The sequence below is a fragment of the Epinephelus lanceolatus genome, chromosome 15, assembly GCF_041903045.1.
Source record: "Epinephelus lanceolatus isolate andai-2023 chromosome 15, ASM4190304v1, whole genome shotgun sequence".
Lineage (NCBI taxonomy): Eukaryota > Metazoa > Chordata > Actinopteri > Perciformes > Serranidae > Epinephelus > Epinephelus lanceolatus.
The window spans coordinates 21,519,581-21,536,287 of record NC_135748.1 but is presented as its reverse complement, the minus strand read 5'-3'; the positions used below and the strand labels follow the sequence as shown (position 1 = coordinate 21,536,287).

The 16,707-nt window shown below is 40.7% G+C and overlaps 2 protein-coding genes across 9 annotated transcripts in view; both read left to right on the top strand.

Annotated features, from left to right (window-relative positions):
* Positions 1–1,523: 1,523 nt before the first annotated feature.
* On the top strand, positions 1,524–2,686 carry LOC144467087 (cytochrome c oxidase subunit 8A, mitochondrial-like). The gene is made up of 2 exons (XM_078175430.1): positions 1,524–1,717; positions 2,435–2,686. The coding sequence occupies exons 1-2, from the start codon at positions 1,601–1,603 to the stop codon at positions 2,540–2,542; spliced, it is 225 nt and encodes a 74-aa protein (XP_078031556.1). The 5' UTR covers positions 1,524–1,600; the 3' UTR covers positions 2,543–2,686.
* An 872-nt stretch (positions 2,687–3,558) lies between these two features.
* unc79 (unc-79 homolog, NALCN channel complex subunit) overlaps positions 3,559–16,707 on the top strand; it is a 42,862-nt gene continuing 29,713 nt past the window's right edge. For 6 of the 8 annotated variants that reach the window (XM_033642835.2, XM_033642839.2, XM_033642837.2 and 3 more), the window contains exons 1-10: positions 3,559–3,694; positions 5,036–5,156; positions 9,769–10,082; positions 10,846–11,016; positions 11,148–11,243; positions 11,353–11,408; positions 13,991–14,120; positions 14,243–14,307; positions 15,625–15,713; positions 16,110–16,150. In XM_033642835.2, the coding sequence (XP_033498726.2) occupies positions 3,673–3,694; positions 5,036–5,156; positions 9,769–10,082; positions 10,846–11,016; positions 11,148–11,243; positions 11,353–11,408; positions 13,991–14,120; positions 14,243–14,307; positions 15,625–15,713; positions 16,110–16,150 (1,105 nt within the window). In that variant the 5' untranslated portion in view covers positions 3,559–3,672. Of the gene's footprint in view, positions 3,695–5,035; positions 5,157–9,768; positions 10,083–10,845; positions 11,017–11,147; positions 11,244–11,352; positions 11,409–13,990; positions 14,121–14,242; positions 14,308–15,624; positions 15,714–16,109; positions 16,151–16,707 lie in introns of those variants that run through there. The other 2 variants (XM_033642840.2, XM_078175050.1) reach the window with 2 other exon arrangements.

The window sequence follows — 16,707 nt, the reverse complement described above, 5'->3', positions numbered from 1 at the left end:
GCGCCCTCTAGTGGTTTGTCTGTGGCAGTGAGGGTTATATGGGCTACTTGCGTAGATATCCAATCAACCTTTCTTTATGTTTCTTAGATGAGATTGTCACTAATTTGGTAGAGGGTTACATAATCAGTTCGAGTATGCATAGAAGTGAATCATTATTGATGAAATTGATAGTTGAATGAAAATATAATCTCCCAGTTAAACATCTTCTTTTATTCATTACCTTTTTCTTAATGGTCTGTCTACGTGGGACTACTATGATTTAGGCTATAACACAAATAAAGGCCATGAAAACCACCTAATCTACAGTATATGCAGCTGGGGGAGCCCCACCACACTGTTCGAACTGGTATGATATCTATTGTAGGCTAATATCATCTGATTGAAGTTCTTTCAGCCTCCTGTTGAGGGCGACACAATACATGTAATGTAGGCGTCTTTGGCACACACTGTATAGCTTTCCTTTTAAATCATAATTTATGCACTCCAAGGTCATTTTTGCATTTTTTCTTTACACAGAATCCCCCATTTTTATACACTCAAAAGCCCCGTGAGACTTGTCATAATAACATAAGAGTGGAAGGACACTGAATAAGTAACAAGGAAAAAGACATCTCAATGTGACTCCTGTAGGACCAAAGTCAAGCCATTAATGTTATTTATGCTCATCACCCTGGTCTTTCATCAATAATTCAGGAGCTTAAGCACTTAAATTTAGGTGTATTCTAATCTGGTGAAGTAAAGGGGGATATGTGCCATCAATTTACAGAACTAAGTGAGTGTTTATATCGTGGCACCTTATTGTAGCCTAGATAATAAGATGATGAAGGACTTGTTGCTGATAATTTTTCACCAGGGATCAGGTCTGGTGCTAACTACCTTATTCTGTACCAGAAAAAAACAAATTTAATCAGGAATGCAAGGCATCATTTCCCCCCTTAGAACTATTCATCTGTTTCCTACTTTATCTCAAGCCTGCAGCCATGTCTAGTAAATCAGTTGAAACTTTGCATGTTAAAGTTTTGGCTCTTTTATTTATTTTTCATGTGCAGAGGTCGATGCAAAAACCTGACTTTTGAACGTATAAAATATGCATGATACCTAAAATAACTTCAACTCTGAATCTAGGCAGATTTTGCCATAATATGAGTCATTCGTACAGTTATTGAAAGCTTTCATTTCATCGTAAATATTCCTGTATTTTAATTGATTGTCAAAAAAGCCCACCATCTATTGGAAGCACATGTTAACTAGTCTACTTAAGTTGCTGTGAATTACATAAGTTGTAAATTTAAGTTTTGAAGATGTTGGAGGATGATTGCTGCACTACCCCATCTTAAAAATACTGTCAAGAGTTCATTTTAATGTAGAATAAAATGTTTTCTTTATTCAGTAGTGGTCTCACAGACAAGGCCAGATTTCTTATCCTGACTAGAAGTTGTACAGTATGTTTACATGAGTGTCTCTGGCCCATGGAAGATACTCCTCCCATGAGCAGTGTAGGGAATTAGATGAAAGTAGTGACTATCTGTTAGTATCACACAGGAATTTCCACAGAAACATTGCCATTTTCTTGTCGAGGCCAGCGACTCTGAGCAGAAAGATGTCCTCCCTTCTTAGGAGAACCACACTGACCTGCTCCAGGTTGATGAAAACCATTCAGCAAAATCACAGATCAACCATCTACAGCAAGCCACCAAAGGAGGAGATTGGGCCAGTGGTAGGACTCAATATCTTTGTTATTAGTTATATGTAGAAGCAGACATCCCAGCTTGTTTGACTGTATCAAAAAGTACTGCAACAGCAGGAACTCTAGTTTAGTTTTTTTCTGTGCCAACTGAATGCTAAACTACAATTAATCAAATTATAAGGACCATGTTGGTACACAAAACAGCGCAACAGTCTGGGGACGTCAGTATCTGTGATACTTCACCGTATTTCCCCTAATGCGAGGAATTCAAGCGAACTGTGCTCCCCAGTCTGTAGAGTGGGAGAGATGTTTTATTCATTAGTTATCCATAAGTCAGTGTGAAGCTCTTGCCTCTGTAAAGGGATCCTACGATGGAACTGCAACATAGTGGCCGGTGTTTATGCCACTGTAAATCTGTTGATCTGTCCTCAGGGACATGCACAGGGGCTTTTACAAAGCTTGGCTCAGGTTAGGAATACCAGAGTGCAGAGGGACAGAGGGAATATCATGGTAGGATGATATAAATGGGGGTTGCTGTTATGTCACCTGGTGAGTCACTGAGATTGGGACCCTCTGCTGTGGACACAGGTGTTCAGTCCCATGTATTTAACCCGTAGCTGATGACAGGAGAAGTTTGAGAGCCAAACCCAAACATTTTTTCCTCATGCAGTTGTTTGATTTATTCAGAAAAATATAATTTCTATTAATCAAGATTTTATATTTATGTTCTCATGGACTCTCTTTCAGCAATCTTTGTTTGCCTTGTGTGCGTTTGCTGTGGCTCTCTTGGGCCCGGCTGGATGGATCATGCATCACCTCCCAGAATACCGGCGGAGATCACCTCCACAACCCTGACTTCTGCAAGAACTCTGCATTCACGTGCATACACTTAATATATGTGGATTTTCTCAATGTGTAAAATGAAGCTTGATGATGTAACTGTTTCCCTGTATAAAAGGACTTTGATGTGACATCTGCTCTGGTATGTGTTATTTCTAAGATATGGTATGTGTAAAAATAGGCCAATATGTTGTTTGGAAAATGCTTAATATTTGCTTCATAGCATAAACAGTAGTACTAAGCACAGGGGTCATTCCAGGGTGCAGTGACAGGATGTTGCTCCCCATCAGCTGGACATGAGATGGAAATAGTCCAACAGATCTTGGCACAAACTATGATGGGAAGGGTCTGTCAGTCTGTCAGTTGTTCAGACCCTGAAGTCTGATAGAAAATGATGCAGAACTTTATGTAAAAATGTCTTATTTATCACAGATTTAAAGAATAGTATAAATGTGCATATGCAAATAGAAAAAAATAATGATAATTGAGATTGTTAGCCTAATTGCAAACCAACATCACCCGCTTGTTACTAAAATTAGGAAACTCCTAATAAAAAACGAGTAAAATCTAAATCTCCTAAAAAATGAATGCAAATCAATATGTTTCTTCCTCCATGATACGTCATTGTTTATAGTCCTAACAGTGTGACAACCATCTGTTGCATGTTTTGCCTTTTATATGCTGCACAGATGCATAAATGCACAGGAATATCTGGGCAAATAAAGCTCTCCTTCCTTGGTATTTCCCTCCTATAATCAGTTCAAAGAGGACTGATTGGGTTGTTGGAATTCTTGAATGACAATTTGTCAAAGGCGGATCAGTCCATTTGGAAAGGTATGATGTGGCAGATAAATATCAACATTCCCTTCCGCCACGAAAACGATAAAATTCTTCAAAATAAAAAAAACCAGACTCACAAAAATTGCTCTTGGTTTTTTTAATTCCGCTAAAAGCGACCGCAGCACCGCTTAAAAAGCCCCAGTGTATAAATCCATCGCGCAGAGTGGTACAATCAAGCCCAGCCTGGGCTGCAAGGGGGGTATATTCACTTTTTCACGACTGAGGGAAACACAACGCCGGGGAGGAAAAAAAAACACTAAAACAATTGACAGTCTGGGTTTTATGTTTCTCCAAGTGTCTGCGAGATGTCTACGAAGGCAGAGCAGTGTAAGTACGGCTGTGTGTGCGCGTGTTTTGCCTGTCTTGTCATGGAGGGGGGGTTTGGAAACTGGAAATGTGATTTTTGTTTTAAGCAAGAAAGCGAATGAGGGGAGCTGTCCTTGGTGATGAAACCGCGGTTGCCATGGCAGGTTGCAACACGTCCTCTCACTGCAGAGGATGGCTGGAGGGCTCAGCGCACACAGGAAGCCACTGTGTTATTCCTCGGCATGTTAAAGGGGGGAAACAATTTAATGGCTACATCGTCATGTTATTTATTTATTTTCATTGACGCGGCTGAACGAGGTGTGCTGCTGATCTCAAGGTCGACGTGACAGGTTCTTTAGGCTACTGAACAATATGGTGGCAGTAGATTGATCAATAATGTGGTTTGATCACACCGTCCTAAAGGCGGTTGCTCACTGCCTCCTCCTTCCTCTTCGTATTGCTTTTGAACAGGTGGACAGCAGCCTCTATCTACAGACCCCCCCTCCATATTACTGAATGATCAGATGTTGCTGGCTTTAAGTGTACAAAACATGGGGTCAAACTTGGTGTTGGGGGCTTCCATTTCAATTGGCTGAAAGTTGTGTGTTGCTGATATTTTTTAGTGGTCAATATATGGAAGAATTAATCAGGCTAGTGTCAGAAAAACAACAGAGAACAGCAAATTGGAAGCTGATATCTCCATATTATTTTTATATTTTTTTAGTATGTTTTGCAGCACAGACTTTGACCACACATGCATAAAGCCTGCAGCTGTTATTTTTATTTTGGGGTTTGTCATTTACAGGTCAGGGAGGAAGCTAAACACCACTGCCCAAAGTCACAGAAAATGGGTCAGCGATCATCAGCTCCAACTTATTTTAACTCTTATTTAACTAGAGGGGGAAAAAATGCAACACATCCATACCTAAAACAGTGACCCGAGGGAGAGCTGAGAGAATGTCTCTCAGTATCATCTGCTCAGGGATGAGTAAGACCTCTCTCATGTCTCACACTGACTGCATTCTCCCCAGCTTGTCTTGGGACTTGAACTGGCAACCTTTTGTACATGAGCTTGTTTCTGTAAGCAATAGGTTACTGCGTCCTCAAGGGCTTCCCGTGACCCTGCTGCTATACCAAAAAGGTCACCTGGTGAAGGCCAGAGAGCCATGGGAACACAGGCTCCTTGTTTAACTTGATCATCGGAGCATCCGTGTTACATGCTGTGTTGCATTAATCTTAGCCGAGAAACAACAAACAACACAGCTTCATGCATGTTCTGTTTGCCTTATCTGTGTGCTCAGATTCACATGCTAGTCTCACTAGTGTTGATTTGCTTGTTACTCTGCTCTTTATTTTGTCCAGTTGCCTCTAAGATACGATACTTGCAAGAGTATCACAACCGTGTGCAACACAATATTTACCCTGTGCCCTCCGGAACAGACATTGCAAACACACTGAAATACTTTTCCCAAACCCTGCTCAGGTAAGTACCCTGCTCTGCAGCCAACAGGTGACGTAACAGATTGTAGGATGTTTGATATTTAGCTTCCTCTCAAGATCAGATGAGATAGCTTAGAGCAGGTTGTTCTGACACACTTAAAGAAAGGGATGACAGTGAAATCATTAGTTGGCTAAAATGAATTTAGTGTCAAAGGGAAATTAGGGAAGTGGTTGCCTGTGTTTACTGCCTTGCCTACCCTGCTCTGACAGATAGAAGAAGATAGAGCAGATTTCCTATGGTGTTATGGTATTGTGTTAAAGCAGCAGCACAGATAGACGGCTCAGTGATGTTTATTGATTCAGTGGTCGCCTGTTAAATTAACGCTTCCCTGGGGCGGCCTGTTGTGTTCTTCCCAGCGGGGGCTGGTGGAGAGCAGCTCCTCCGGCTCTGCAGTTGCAGGGTCAGCCTGCTCCCCTGGGTGCTCTGAAAGCCCAAGGAAAGGAACAGCATGTTATTTCCTCCTCCAGCACAGGTCAAGTAGGCAGCCATTTTGGACACATCTTATTTCATGATGTGTCATGTCCCTGTTTTTCCAGCTGGTGCTTCTTTTCGTATCAAAGTATACTGCAGTGATAGGATATTTTGGTATGTCATGTGGCTGGTTAAGTCTCACTGCCTGAAAATATTAGTGCTGTTCTAACTTATTAGCTAATTTACAAAAAGGGTGGGATTACCGGAGGCTGAACTTGTGTGCCCCACTTTTATCATTATTATCAGCTTAGGGTGCAATCTATTTGAGATTGGCAGCCAGCCTCAATTCTACACTTTATGCCTCAGCCCCATAAGGATTATTCCTGTGCTGAGTGATGCTGCGAGAGTATCCTGGATACTTTGCGCTTTGCTGAAGGGCTGTCGAGCACCAGCAGCCGCTGTGCTGTTTTAGACATGGCCCCTCATATGTCTTTGGCACAGATGGAGCAGGACAGAGGCTGCAACTGTGGGAATCTGTGTTAAAGGGTAACTTCTGTATTTTTCAGCTTGGACTCTATTTTCCCATGCTTTGTGTCTAAGTGACTAATGGAACAACAATTTTTGAAACTGGTCACGTATTGGGCAAGAGCAGCAGCAACTGGCAGCAGCAAAACCGGCTGCAATGTAACCACTTGGGACATATTTGCACTGTCAATTAACGTCCACTAAAAGTGCTTGTTTTTGCAGCCGACAAGCTCATATTGCCATTACAAGTGTCTGACAACATTATGGAAAGGATCCCTACGGAAAAAGTCTTTTTGTTAAAGAGTAAGGCCCTTTTTGTTTAGCCAGAGACGGCTCTTAAACTGCTATCGCCAAACCCACCAGATTACATTTAAATAAAGAGTTTATCATCGTAAAACACACTATTCAAAGTCAGCAGAAACAAAATAAAACTCACAAAAGCCATCTTGGTTTGTCTTTCCACTATTACAATAACCATCATCTCTGGTTTCGTTGAAATAAACTTGTAATTCACCCAGTTAGATGTAAAAATATGCTGGCTCTATACACGCTTAAATTACTGTTTTTTAAATTGAGTCTGGTGGGTTTGGTGATAGCGATTTAGGGGCTGTTTCTGGTTAAACAAAAAGGATCTTACTCAAACAAAAAAGTCTATCTCTGTAGGGATCCTTTCCATAATGTGGTCAGACACTTATAATATCAATTTGAGCCTGTCAGTGGCAAAAACAAGTACTTTTAGTGGATGATACTTTTGTTGGATGGTGCACAAATGCCCTGAGTGGTTAACTTGCAGCCTGTTTCATGCCTGCTGGCTGCAGCACTCTCACTCAATTCTCTTTTTATTAGTCACATAGACCCAAAAACAAAGGGAAGTAGGGTCCTGGTCGCCCGAAATCAGTCAACATTGTCAACTCGATACACCAATGACGAATGTATTCACCTGAATCGAGCGTAATTTTAAGTCCACACTGATGTGTATGCCAACATACCTGTTTTGCCAGGGTTTTAAGAGTGAAGTGGAGCAGAGTAAAACAAACTAAAATGTCGGGCAATATTGGGAAGACATTTAGAATAGCCTGGATAGCAACGTCTATCTCATCTGTAGTGCTTGCTGTTGTTGTTATTACTCATTGGTTCTGGCACACCGCTTGACAACAGCTTGACAACGGCTTTGGTCTTGCCTGTGGTAGTAATTCGCTAATTTCGTCCACCTGCAATGCTCAATGGCTGTTTTTTATTTTAACCAAGAAACAGTCGTTCCATGTCACAGTGCCAGAAGAATCAGTCAACCTGAATTTGGTGGAAGGGGCGATTTCAAACATCTGGACCCAGACAAGGGTCCAGGTTAAAAAAATACCAAAGTTACCCTTTAGCTCAAGTAGCATCATTCTACTGCGAAAGCAATTGCTCGCTGTGATGCCACCATTAACAGCTGCTTGACATTTTCCCAAAGCAGAGCCTCATAGCTTCAAGTAAGTCTCCCCACCGTTAGAGGGGTCTGGTTTCCTCAGCAGGGACCCCAGGATTATCCATACACCTGTGCTTTCTGAAGCCTGGGTTGCAAAAACAGAGAAAGAAAAGTGAAAATGAAAAAGAAAAGAGAGTGAGAAAGTGGGAGTACTGAGCCTTGAAAAGTGGAGCAGGCATGTGTCATGTTCCTGGAAAGAAAAACAGAAATGCCCCCAAAGGAGGTGGTTGCTGAGTCATACACCAATTTTAGGTTGCGCACAGGTCAGATGCAGAACAGAAAATAGAGAAGGGTTAAATTTTTCTGTTTACTGACAATTACATATGCCTCCTTAAAGATGAGGCATAGCTTTGTCATATTTCTCCGAGTCACATTGAGCTCTCTGCATCAGTGAGCCACACTGACTTCATGCCAAGCTGTATCACTCTGAGAGGAATGACTGTAGGGAGCAGAAATCATATCTAGTATTGTTTAGACATGGTTTTCTGTGTATCTGTAAATCCAGGAAGTCTGATTGTGCTTTGAATTACTGCTACACACATAGTCAATGATTTTGTATTGACAGTGCAGGGTTTGACAGTCAATGTATGTCATGTGTCTGTATCAGTGCATTTCTACATGTGTTTTATGTGTCGTATATGTTTGTAATTTTTCGTGTTGTCTGTTTGTATGTATGTATGTATGCACATATGTGTGTGCCTTTGTGTGTATATGTTCAGTGTATGCGTGTGAGCGTGTCTGTTTATCTCTATGTTCATTGTTCAAAATGATGTTTTATATGAGAAATGGGCAGTGAAAAAGTTATACTCTGAGATACAGTCCGTTGTGAAATACTTGAGACTGTTTGAGATTATAATAACGCAGATTTCCGAATGAATCTACACTGACTTGAATCTTACAGAGTATAACTTTGAGGGGATAAGTCAGAAAATGTTACATTCTGCTGTTGACAGTAAACTGTTAAACTACATGCTCAACATTATGCATCTAATGTTATGTTAAAAAATATTGAAATCCCCTTTCTCACTTGCCGAGAATGCTGTAACTCTACTTTTTGAGTGACCTTTCAAAAAAAAAAAAAAAAAGAAAAAAAAGAACCCAACACATCAGCATTTATAATCTGGGCGCTCTTGATAAATCCAATCATTTGCCTGATAGAACAGCTTAGCTCTTTAATAATGTGCAGTAAAAAGAGCAATGCTCTCTGGCCCCCCTTCCCCCTCCGCTCCACACTCAACCCCAACTAGTTTTTTCCTTTTGTTTTCCCCTCTCTTAAAATTGAATATGTCCACCACCTTCCCCAGGGGACAGCAAACACAATTGTCCATCCTGCATTAGCTCACAAACATAATGCTACCAGTCATCTCCCCCCTGATACAACCTATTCCTTTGTCATTATAGTTTCTCCTCTACCGTAGATTAGTTGTTACATTTATTTTAGAAACCTGAATCCATATGCCTGTTGGATCTCATTATTTCTCCTGATGATACTGGTACAGTATCATAATGTATGCATACGGACATTATTTCTCTGGTGCAATAAACATGTGCTGTGACCTAGGAGCACTTGATCTAACCTCACACACATGTTTATTACTGGCTGAAGCATGTTTCAAAAGTGTCACCTCTGTATTTTCCCGAACCAATTTGGTGTCACTCCCATCCTTGACAGCCCCACTAAAGACAAGGAAATTTCTTTTTTTATTATTTTTCATTGGCCTTTTTGCATGGTAGCCTCTGACCTTGCTGATTGGAAGATGGCAGCCATCGAGGGACAGTCGTTTGCACTGTGCCTTTTTGGAGAAGTATGGGGTTGCCACTGAAAACATGCCATTTTTTATATTTTTGCTCCTTGTCACCAGATACGCATGAGATGCAGTGATCATTGCAGTTTGTGCTCATGTTTTTTTTGTTTTCCAAGTGCAAAGACAGACAAAACAAGATAAATTGAATTAAAGTCACTCTGAACAGACAAAGCAGGGAAAAATTGCCCGTGCCTTCAGTGATACAGTCAAATAGTGAGACACTGCATCCTATGTGGGGTTTATCTGGGTTTGTTTTTTTCTATTTACGCTGTCTCTGTAGTGCCATTTCAATGTAATGTGCTGTTTTTTTGTGTCTTTGTTGTCTCTTTTTTTCCCTTGTTCCCCTCCCCTACCCTCCCTCCCCTCCCCTCCCGCCCCGGAGCAGCATTCTGTCCCGCACAGGCAGGAAGGAGAACCAGGAAGCTTCCAATTTGGCCGTGCCCATGACCATGTGTCTTTTTCCTGTGCCATTCCCACTCACCCCATCTCTAAGACCACAAGTCAGTTCCATCAACCCTACAGTTACTCGCTCCCTCCTTTACAGCGTTCTGCGCGATGCCCCGTCAGACCGCGGGGGGCAGGGGCAGCAGAGTCGGGACGCTCAGCTCTCAGAGTACCCCTCTCTGGACTATCAGGGCCTCTATGTGACCCTCGTGACCCTGCTTGACCTGGTGCCCCTGCTGCAGCACGGTCAGCATGGTGAGTCAAGGCCCAGTGCACCACTGTTTGTCATCATCATCCCCGAGCCGTCTGGCCTGCATGAAGCCACTGCTGCTTTTTTGGCCTCTTTTGTAACTGGAGGAGAGAAGTCCTGCTGAGGATCTTGAGGGATGCATGGGGTGATTGGGAGCACGCTGGATCCTATCAACTTAATCGTTCATAAGCCATTGGATACACCAGACATAGGCCTTCTCTTCTGTGTATCATACTTGACTGCATGTTTGTTATGTAAAGTGGGAGAAATGTTCTACTTATGTTGTCATGTGCAAATATATAAGTTAACTGGGAAGCACACATAGGCAAATGTAATGTGTTATGTTTATTTCTTTCAACACATTTAGAATACATCTGAGAATGACTTATTTCCGCACTGTTTTTTCACGGGCCCAAGGCTGCATCACAGTCAGTGCTCTTGTTTTTCATGAATATTTTACCACTGTTAAAAAAAGCTCAAAAGCATGAAAACCCATCTCCTTGACTAGAATGCTCTACTTTTCCTGAAGGCAAATTTTACTTCAGTGGCCTTTAAAGAAAAGCTCACTGCCCTCAGCTGAAGTTCATATTCCAAATGTTCTCTTTTCCCATTGTTATACTGTTATATAAAACATTTATTGACTGGAATTTCATGTAACTTTTACATCTGTGGCTGCATACAGTATGTGAATACTGTATGCACTGTTAATTGAATGAGTGTCTGTGTATCTCTCTTTGTCTTTTTGTTGCCTTTTCCCTTTCTCATCAGATCTGGGACAGTCCATATTTTACACAACAACTTGCCTCCTGCCCTTTCTCAGTGATGATATTCTCAGCACTTTGCCCTATACTATGATCTCCACTTTAGCCACATTTCCCCCTTTCCTCCACAAAGACATCATTGAGTACCTGAGCACCTCTTTCCTCCCCATGGCTATATGTGAGTATGACCTTTCATCACATAATTTAGACAACTCATAACTGTGCCTGATGGTGTAATTCATATTTTATGTAACCTATTTATTTCTTTTGAAATTAAATGCCATTATTCTCTTCCTTGCTTGTCTGTAGTGGGCTCTACTCGGAGGGAGGGGGGAGTCCCGGCCTATGTCAATCTATCTGCCTCCTCTATGCTCATGATTGCAATGCAGTACACCACAAATCCAGGTAAACCATCATGTTGGCTGCTTTCAAAGCATGCATGCAATGACCTTCACTGTAATGCTATGTAGTAATGTCTCCCTACTTAACCTTGTCTCTCCTGTTTTTTTTCTAGTGTATCACTGTCAATTGTTGGAGTGTCTGATGAAGCACAAACAGGAAGTGTGGAAGGTACTTTCCCTCTAAACACATAATGCAGACATAAGATTATATGTGTAAAGTGCATTAGAGTGCTGCAGAAATGAGTCCTAAAATCTGGACACAAGTTAGCATCTTTGCACTTCTGGTTCCCTTGTCTCAAAACCAATTCTTTTTTTGAATAGGTTTTTGGTTAGATGCCTGGATGAATATCTGTGGGTAACACAAGAAGTGTTGAGGTTTTGTTCTACCACATAAAATACATCAAGAAATGCCACTTTGTAAATATAGAGGTTTTAATGCATCTTGAAGTGGCTAAATTAGACTACAGAATGAAGTCACGTTGACCGCGGCTTTACAGTCTGGTTGTGGTGGTGATGTTGAAGTCTTGTGAACTTGGGTTTGTTTATTTATAGCTGAATGTTAGATTTTTGCATCTGGTGATTGCATTTACACTTCAGAAATCATAAAGGCGGTGTTTATTTCTGAAGATTATATTGCTGAACAAAAGGTATCATAAACTTTTGTTGGGTACAGAGCTTATTTTCTGCAATAATCCAAAATCTAATGGAAAAATCCCATATGCTTTTTGACAAGGGAACCAGGGCGACACTAACCCACAGGTTCTCCTACAAAAAACCCCAAAACAAAACAAAAAAACCCCATCATCCCTGTAGCACTTTATACTAGAGTTCCACAACATATAGAGAGTAATAATAATAATAATAAAGAATAAAACTGGTAGGCTATACATTAAATATCCTAAATCTGCATCCACCACAGCAGTTGCTATTAGAAATTGAAACCTTCCAGCTTCACTTTGGCTCTCTATTTAGATATTTCATCTTGGGAACATAGGCTATGCTGTCTTTCCTAAAAGTTACAACATACTATATTGCTCTCCTGAATCCTTTTTTAAATGCTTTCACATTTGGGGAACTATGTTTATTAGCCTTCTTGCTGAGAGAGAAGATCGATACCATTCATATTTGAGCGCTAAGGAGCTAGCTTGAGCAAAAGGACCGTTAGCTTGCATTAGCATATGCACAGAGGGACAAACAGCTAACCTGGTTCTGTTTAAAGGTAAAAAAGAATGCTCTGCCAGCTAAAGCTCACTAATTAATATTTAAAAAATGTTTCTTTAATTCATATAAAAACTAAAATATAAAAAACCAGTGCATAACTAGCCCTAAAACTACAAATTGCTCCTACATTTAAAGCTAGCTGCACTGACTCTTTATGACAAGCTAAGCTAACGGTCTACTGGTGCTAGCCTCATATGGAATGGGAATATGTTGTCATCAACAGCGAGTTGGCCATTTTGGAAGGATAAAGGTAAGAGTATCATCCTCTGGCTGTTTATCATAACTTTCAAAAAGAATGGCTGAACTAACACAAAACATCACTCAACAACAAATGTAGTGTATTAATTATGCAGTTAATGTTAACTTTATGTGTTTCATATTGCTAGATACTGCTAAATTAATTATGCATGATCTGCTTTTGTTATCAGTGAGTTAGCATAACATTAGCGAGCTCATCTTTTACATCATTAACGTTATTCCGCTTTTTGCCCTTATCCTGAAAATGATAATCATCTTACAAAGCTGTTTACATGTCTAATGAAAATGAATATTCCCTAATTATATGCAGCTGTGCATACTCCCATTAATGTGCAGTAACATGTTGTTTATCATGCTAAAATATAGAACATTGGAACAGTTGCTCTTTTGCATTATAATAGGATTTTTTTTCAAAAGTTTAGTACCAGTGGCTGACATGAAACACAGCCTCCCTCTTTCATTCCTTCAACCACCTTCTTTTAAAGGTCTGTGTTGTGATATTTGCGCATATCCAAATAACTGTTGATATCCAAGTCTTTCATAATGTTTTGAAGGTTGGTGTGTTTCTCCCTCCGACCAGAAATGTGGGCTTTTCTTTTAGGCATGCATCTCTACCACAGCCTTCAAACTGTTGGCTAGCTTCTCCATGACACTGCACAGAGCAGACTGTGAACAGACAGGAAGCTGTGCGTCGCAAACTGCAATAAAACCCCACTTAAGATGCATATTCCAAATGTGCTGTAGACATGTCCAAATAATGCTATTAAAACCTGATTAATGTCTGCAATGACTTCAAATTTGTAATAAAATTTGCTTGTTTGCCTCTGTAAAGAGCTCTTCTTTATATCAGCTTATGTTTATCATGCTTACTTGTACTTTATAATGATGAAAGCTTAACAGATGACAAATGATTACACTGGCGGCTATGGGCGCTTATCCTTCCAAGATGCTGCTCCCAGAATGCTCTGCGGTTCCCATTCCCTATATTTAGCGTCATGAGGGCGGAATCCATTTTTTTCATGTAGTGGACTAACTCTTTGCAAAAAAGCAGAACACCACTTCCTTTAAATATAAAAAGTAAAAAACATATATTTTGATATCGAACAATGGATATCAGGCAACATTTCAGTTAGTCTTTACAAAATGGATACCGTGTATTATAGTATATTGGAATGAAAACCTACCACAAGCTGCCTTCTATGCATTAGTATTTAAATACCTTTGATTATCATTGCACTTTGTAATTACTGGTGATGTTTGTACTGTGTGCAGGACCTTCTTTATGTCATATCCTATGGCCCGTCCCAAGTAAAACCTCCAGCTGTACAGATGCTGTTTCATTACTGGCCCAACCTAAAGCCGCCAGGAGCCATCAGTGAATACAGGGGGCTTCAGTACACAGGTGAGATTCTCTTAATGTCACATCTGCCGCTCGCTCTGCCCTTGAACTGACTAAAGGTCTAACCTATTCCCCATTTTTCTTCTTTTCTCCTCTCCATCTGCCAATCTCCTGTCCTGCATCAGCCTGGAACCCCATCCACTGTCAACATATTGAGTGCCACAATGCTATCAATAAACCGGCTGTCAAGGTGACTTGAGTCTTTTAACAATATGTTACATAAGCTTTAAACGTTAAACTCTCACATCACAGGCATGGTGCATTTATGGCTGTTGGATCCCACTTCCCTTTACATTTACAATGCCTTATTATTGTAAGAGGATAGATTAGCGGCACACTCTGCATTCAAAAGCTGCTTCCCTTGAGATATTCTTCGGGAATGCATGGGGCATGTGCCAGATTGCCTTGCAGAGTTCAACCATGCGTGTCGGCGCGTTTGCTTTTGTGAGCCCCTTGGTAAATAAATCAGTGCTTGCCTGGGCAGCTGTGGGGAGTGGGGTAATGATATCGGCTTCTTTGCAACTTTACACCAGCCTCTGCTGTTGCTGCTCTGCTTTATCAGCTACGCCTGCCTTTACTCAACTGTACTCAAAACTGACAAATAGAATAGGAACAGGGGCACGGACAGGGGCCGGATTTCAATTAACAGGAGCAGGGAGGGGGTATGGGGGGAGGGGGGCTTAATTGGGAGCGGTGACCCTGCGCAGCCCTTGAGGATAGGGTGGCATCAAGTGAGCACAGTAAATTACAGTGCACCATCTGAACATTGAGGCCATGAGCATTGAGGTTTAGCACAGGGCCAGGCACAGGTTGTAAGAGAACAGAGTGCAGCATATGCACGCAGCCATCCACACAGAGGCGTGGGGAGACAGGTATAGGTGTCACATGATTACTTGGGTAAGATCATGATATACTACCTTTGAAGAGTGCAGTGTGAGAGGGGCTAATGGAAAATGTGAGCTGTGGTAAATGCAGTGTATGAAACTGTATTCTAAGGGACTGCACATAGATTACTTTGGGGGAAGCGGATTCAGAAAAGAAGAGGGTTGTTTTCTGTTCCTTTTTGCTGAAGGGAGGGTCTTCAATATCTTTTTGGAAGAATGGGGGAGGGTCTTTAGTGGTTAAACTTTTCAAAGAGCAGGTTTTTGATTTTATTTTGCGCATAGTTCAAAAATAAAATATGGCTGGAATATTTGCTAAACAGGACGCACAATTGTGTTGTATTTTATTCCACTTCAGTTGGTGGCTACATGAAAATTATCATGCACTTTTGGTTATTAATGGCAAAATGATTCATAACATTTCCATTGTGTTATATGACTTTGTGAAAAGTAATATTCAGTCCCCCTCAGCACCTTGGTAATTTTTGTACATTCCCTAAATGAGCTGAAATGGTTTCTGTCCCTCTTGAATCAAAATAAGAATGAAAATAAGACATCAAAGTATCAGTATTTTCATTTTTTAAATACCATATCCATATTCTAACCCTACCTGTTTTACTTTGCAGATGTGTATAGATCCTACTCTCTCTGTTGCCCTGGGAGACAAGCCCCCTCCTCTTTATATATGCGAGGAGTGCAGCCAGAGGATAGCAGGGTATGCATCAGTTTCACCTCGTTTCTCCATTCTCCCCCTCTCTCAATGAGATGCCATTCAAAACATACATCACCTACCGTCTGCCTCATTATTCCTCACTTTAACCCAGGGGAAATACATCGCCATGGTTACATAATTCCCTTGCGCTGATAATGAGATCATCATCACGAAACCACGCAGCCACTTGTTTCTCTTTTCTCCAGTGTGTAGCATGTTATAATTGCATGGATGTGCAGTTTTGTGTTTTCTTCGATACTGAAGGAAGATGTTTTGCGTCCCAGCTCTGCTAGTAAGTTGCTCCCGTGCATGTATACACGAGGTAGGATTGTTGTAGGCTCTGAGGAGCAGTTTGCCTGTAAGTCAAGCATTGTTTATACATTTCTTTGACCTTTTCAGAGACCACGCTGAATGGCTTGTTGATGTACTCCTGCCCCAAGGTGAGCATTTACAAACAAGAAGGTGTTTCTGTCTTGCTCACACAGCAAAGAGACATACATACAGTACATAGAACATTTGTGAAATATGTTCAGTATAATCAACAATATAAAGAAAGGTTTTAAGCACAATGATATGATAGAGATGACAGAGGTTAGCATAGGTTCACATATTTGTTCCTTTATTATAATCATATTTATAGCCATAGTTAAATCTGGCAGATACTCAAAGTTTGTCATCTGAGCCTACACATAAAAAGAGCTGTTTTTCCCATAATACAACCTTTTCTAGCATATCAAAGTCTACTGCTGTTTTCTAAAATCATTCCTGCTTTTAAGAAAAAAACAAAAACAAAGGAAGGGCGCAACAAGAGCAAGTGTAGGCTGATAAACTAAACTAAAATCAATCGGGTCTTTTACATGCAACAGCAGATATTCTAAAAGAAGTGCTCCAATATACAGTTATAATAAGAAAAGAAAAGAAAAGAAATAAGTACGTTTTAGGTAGTGGGCTGTCCTTTTGTATTATATATAAATATTATTTAATTGTTAAATGAGTT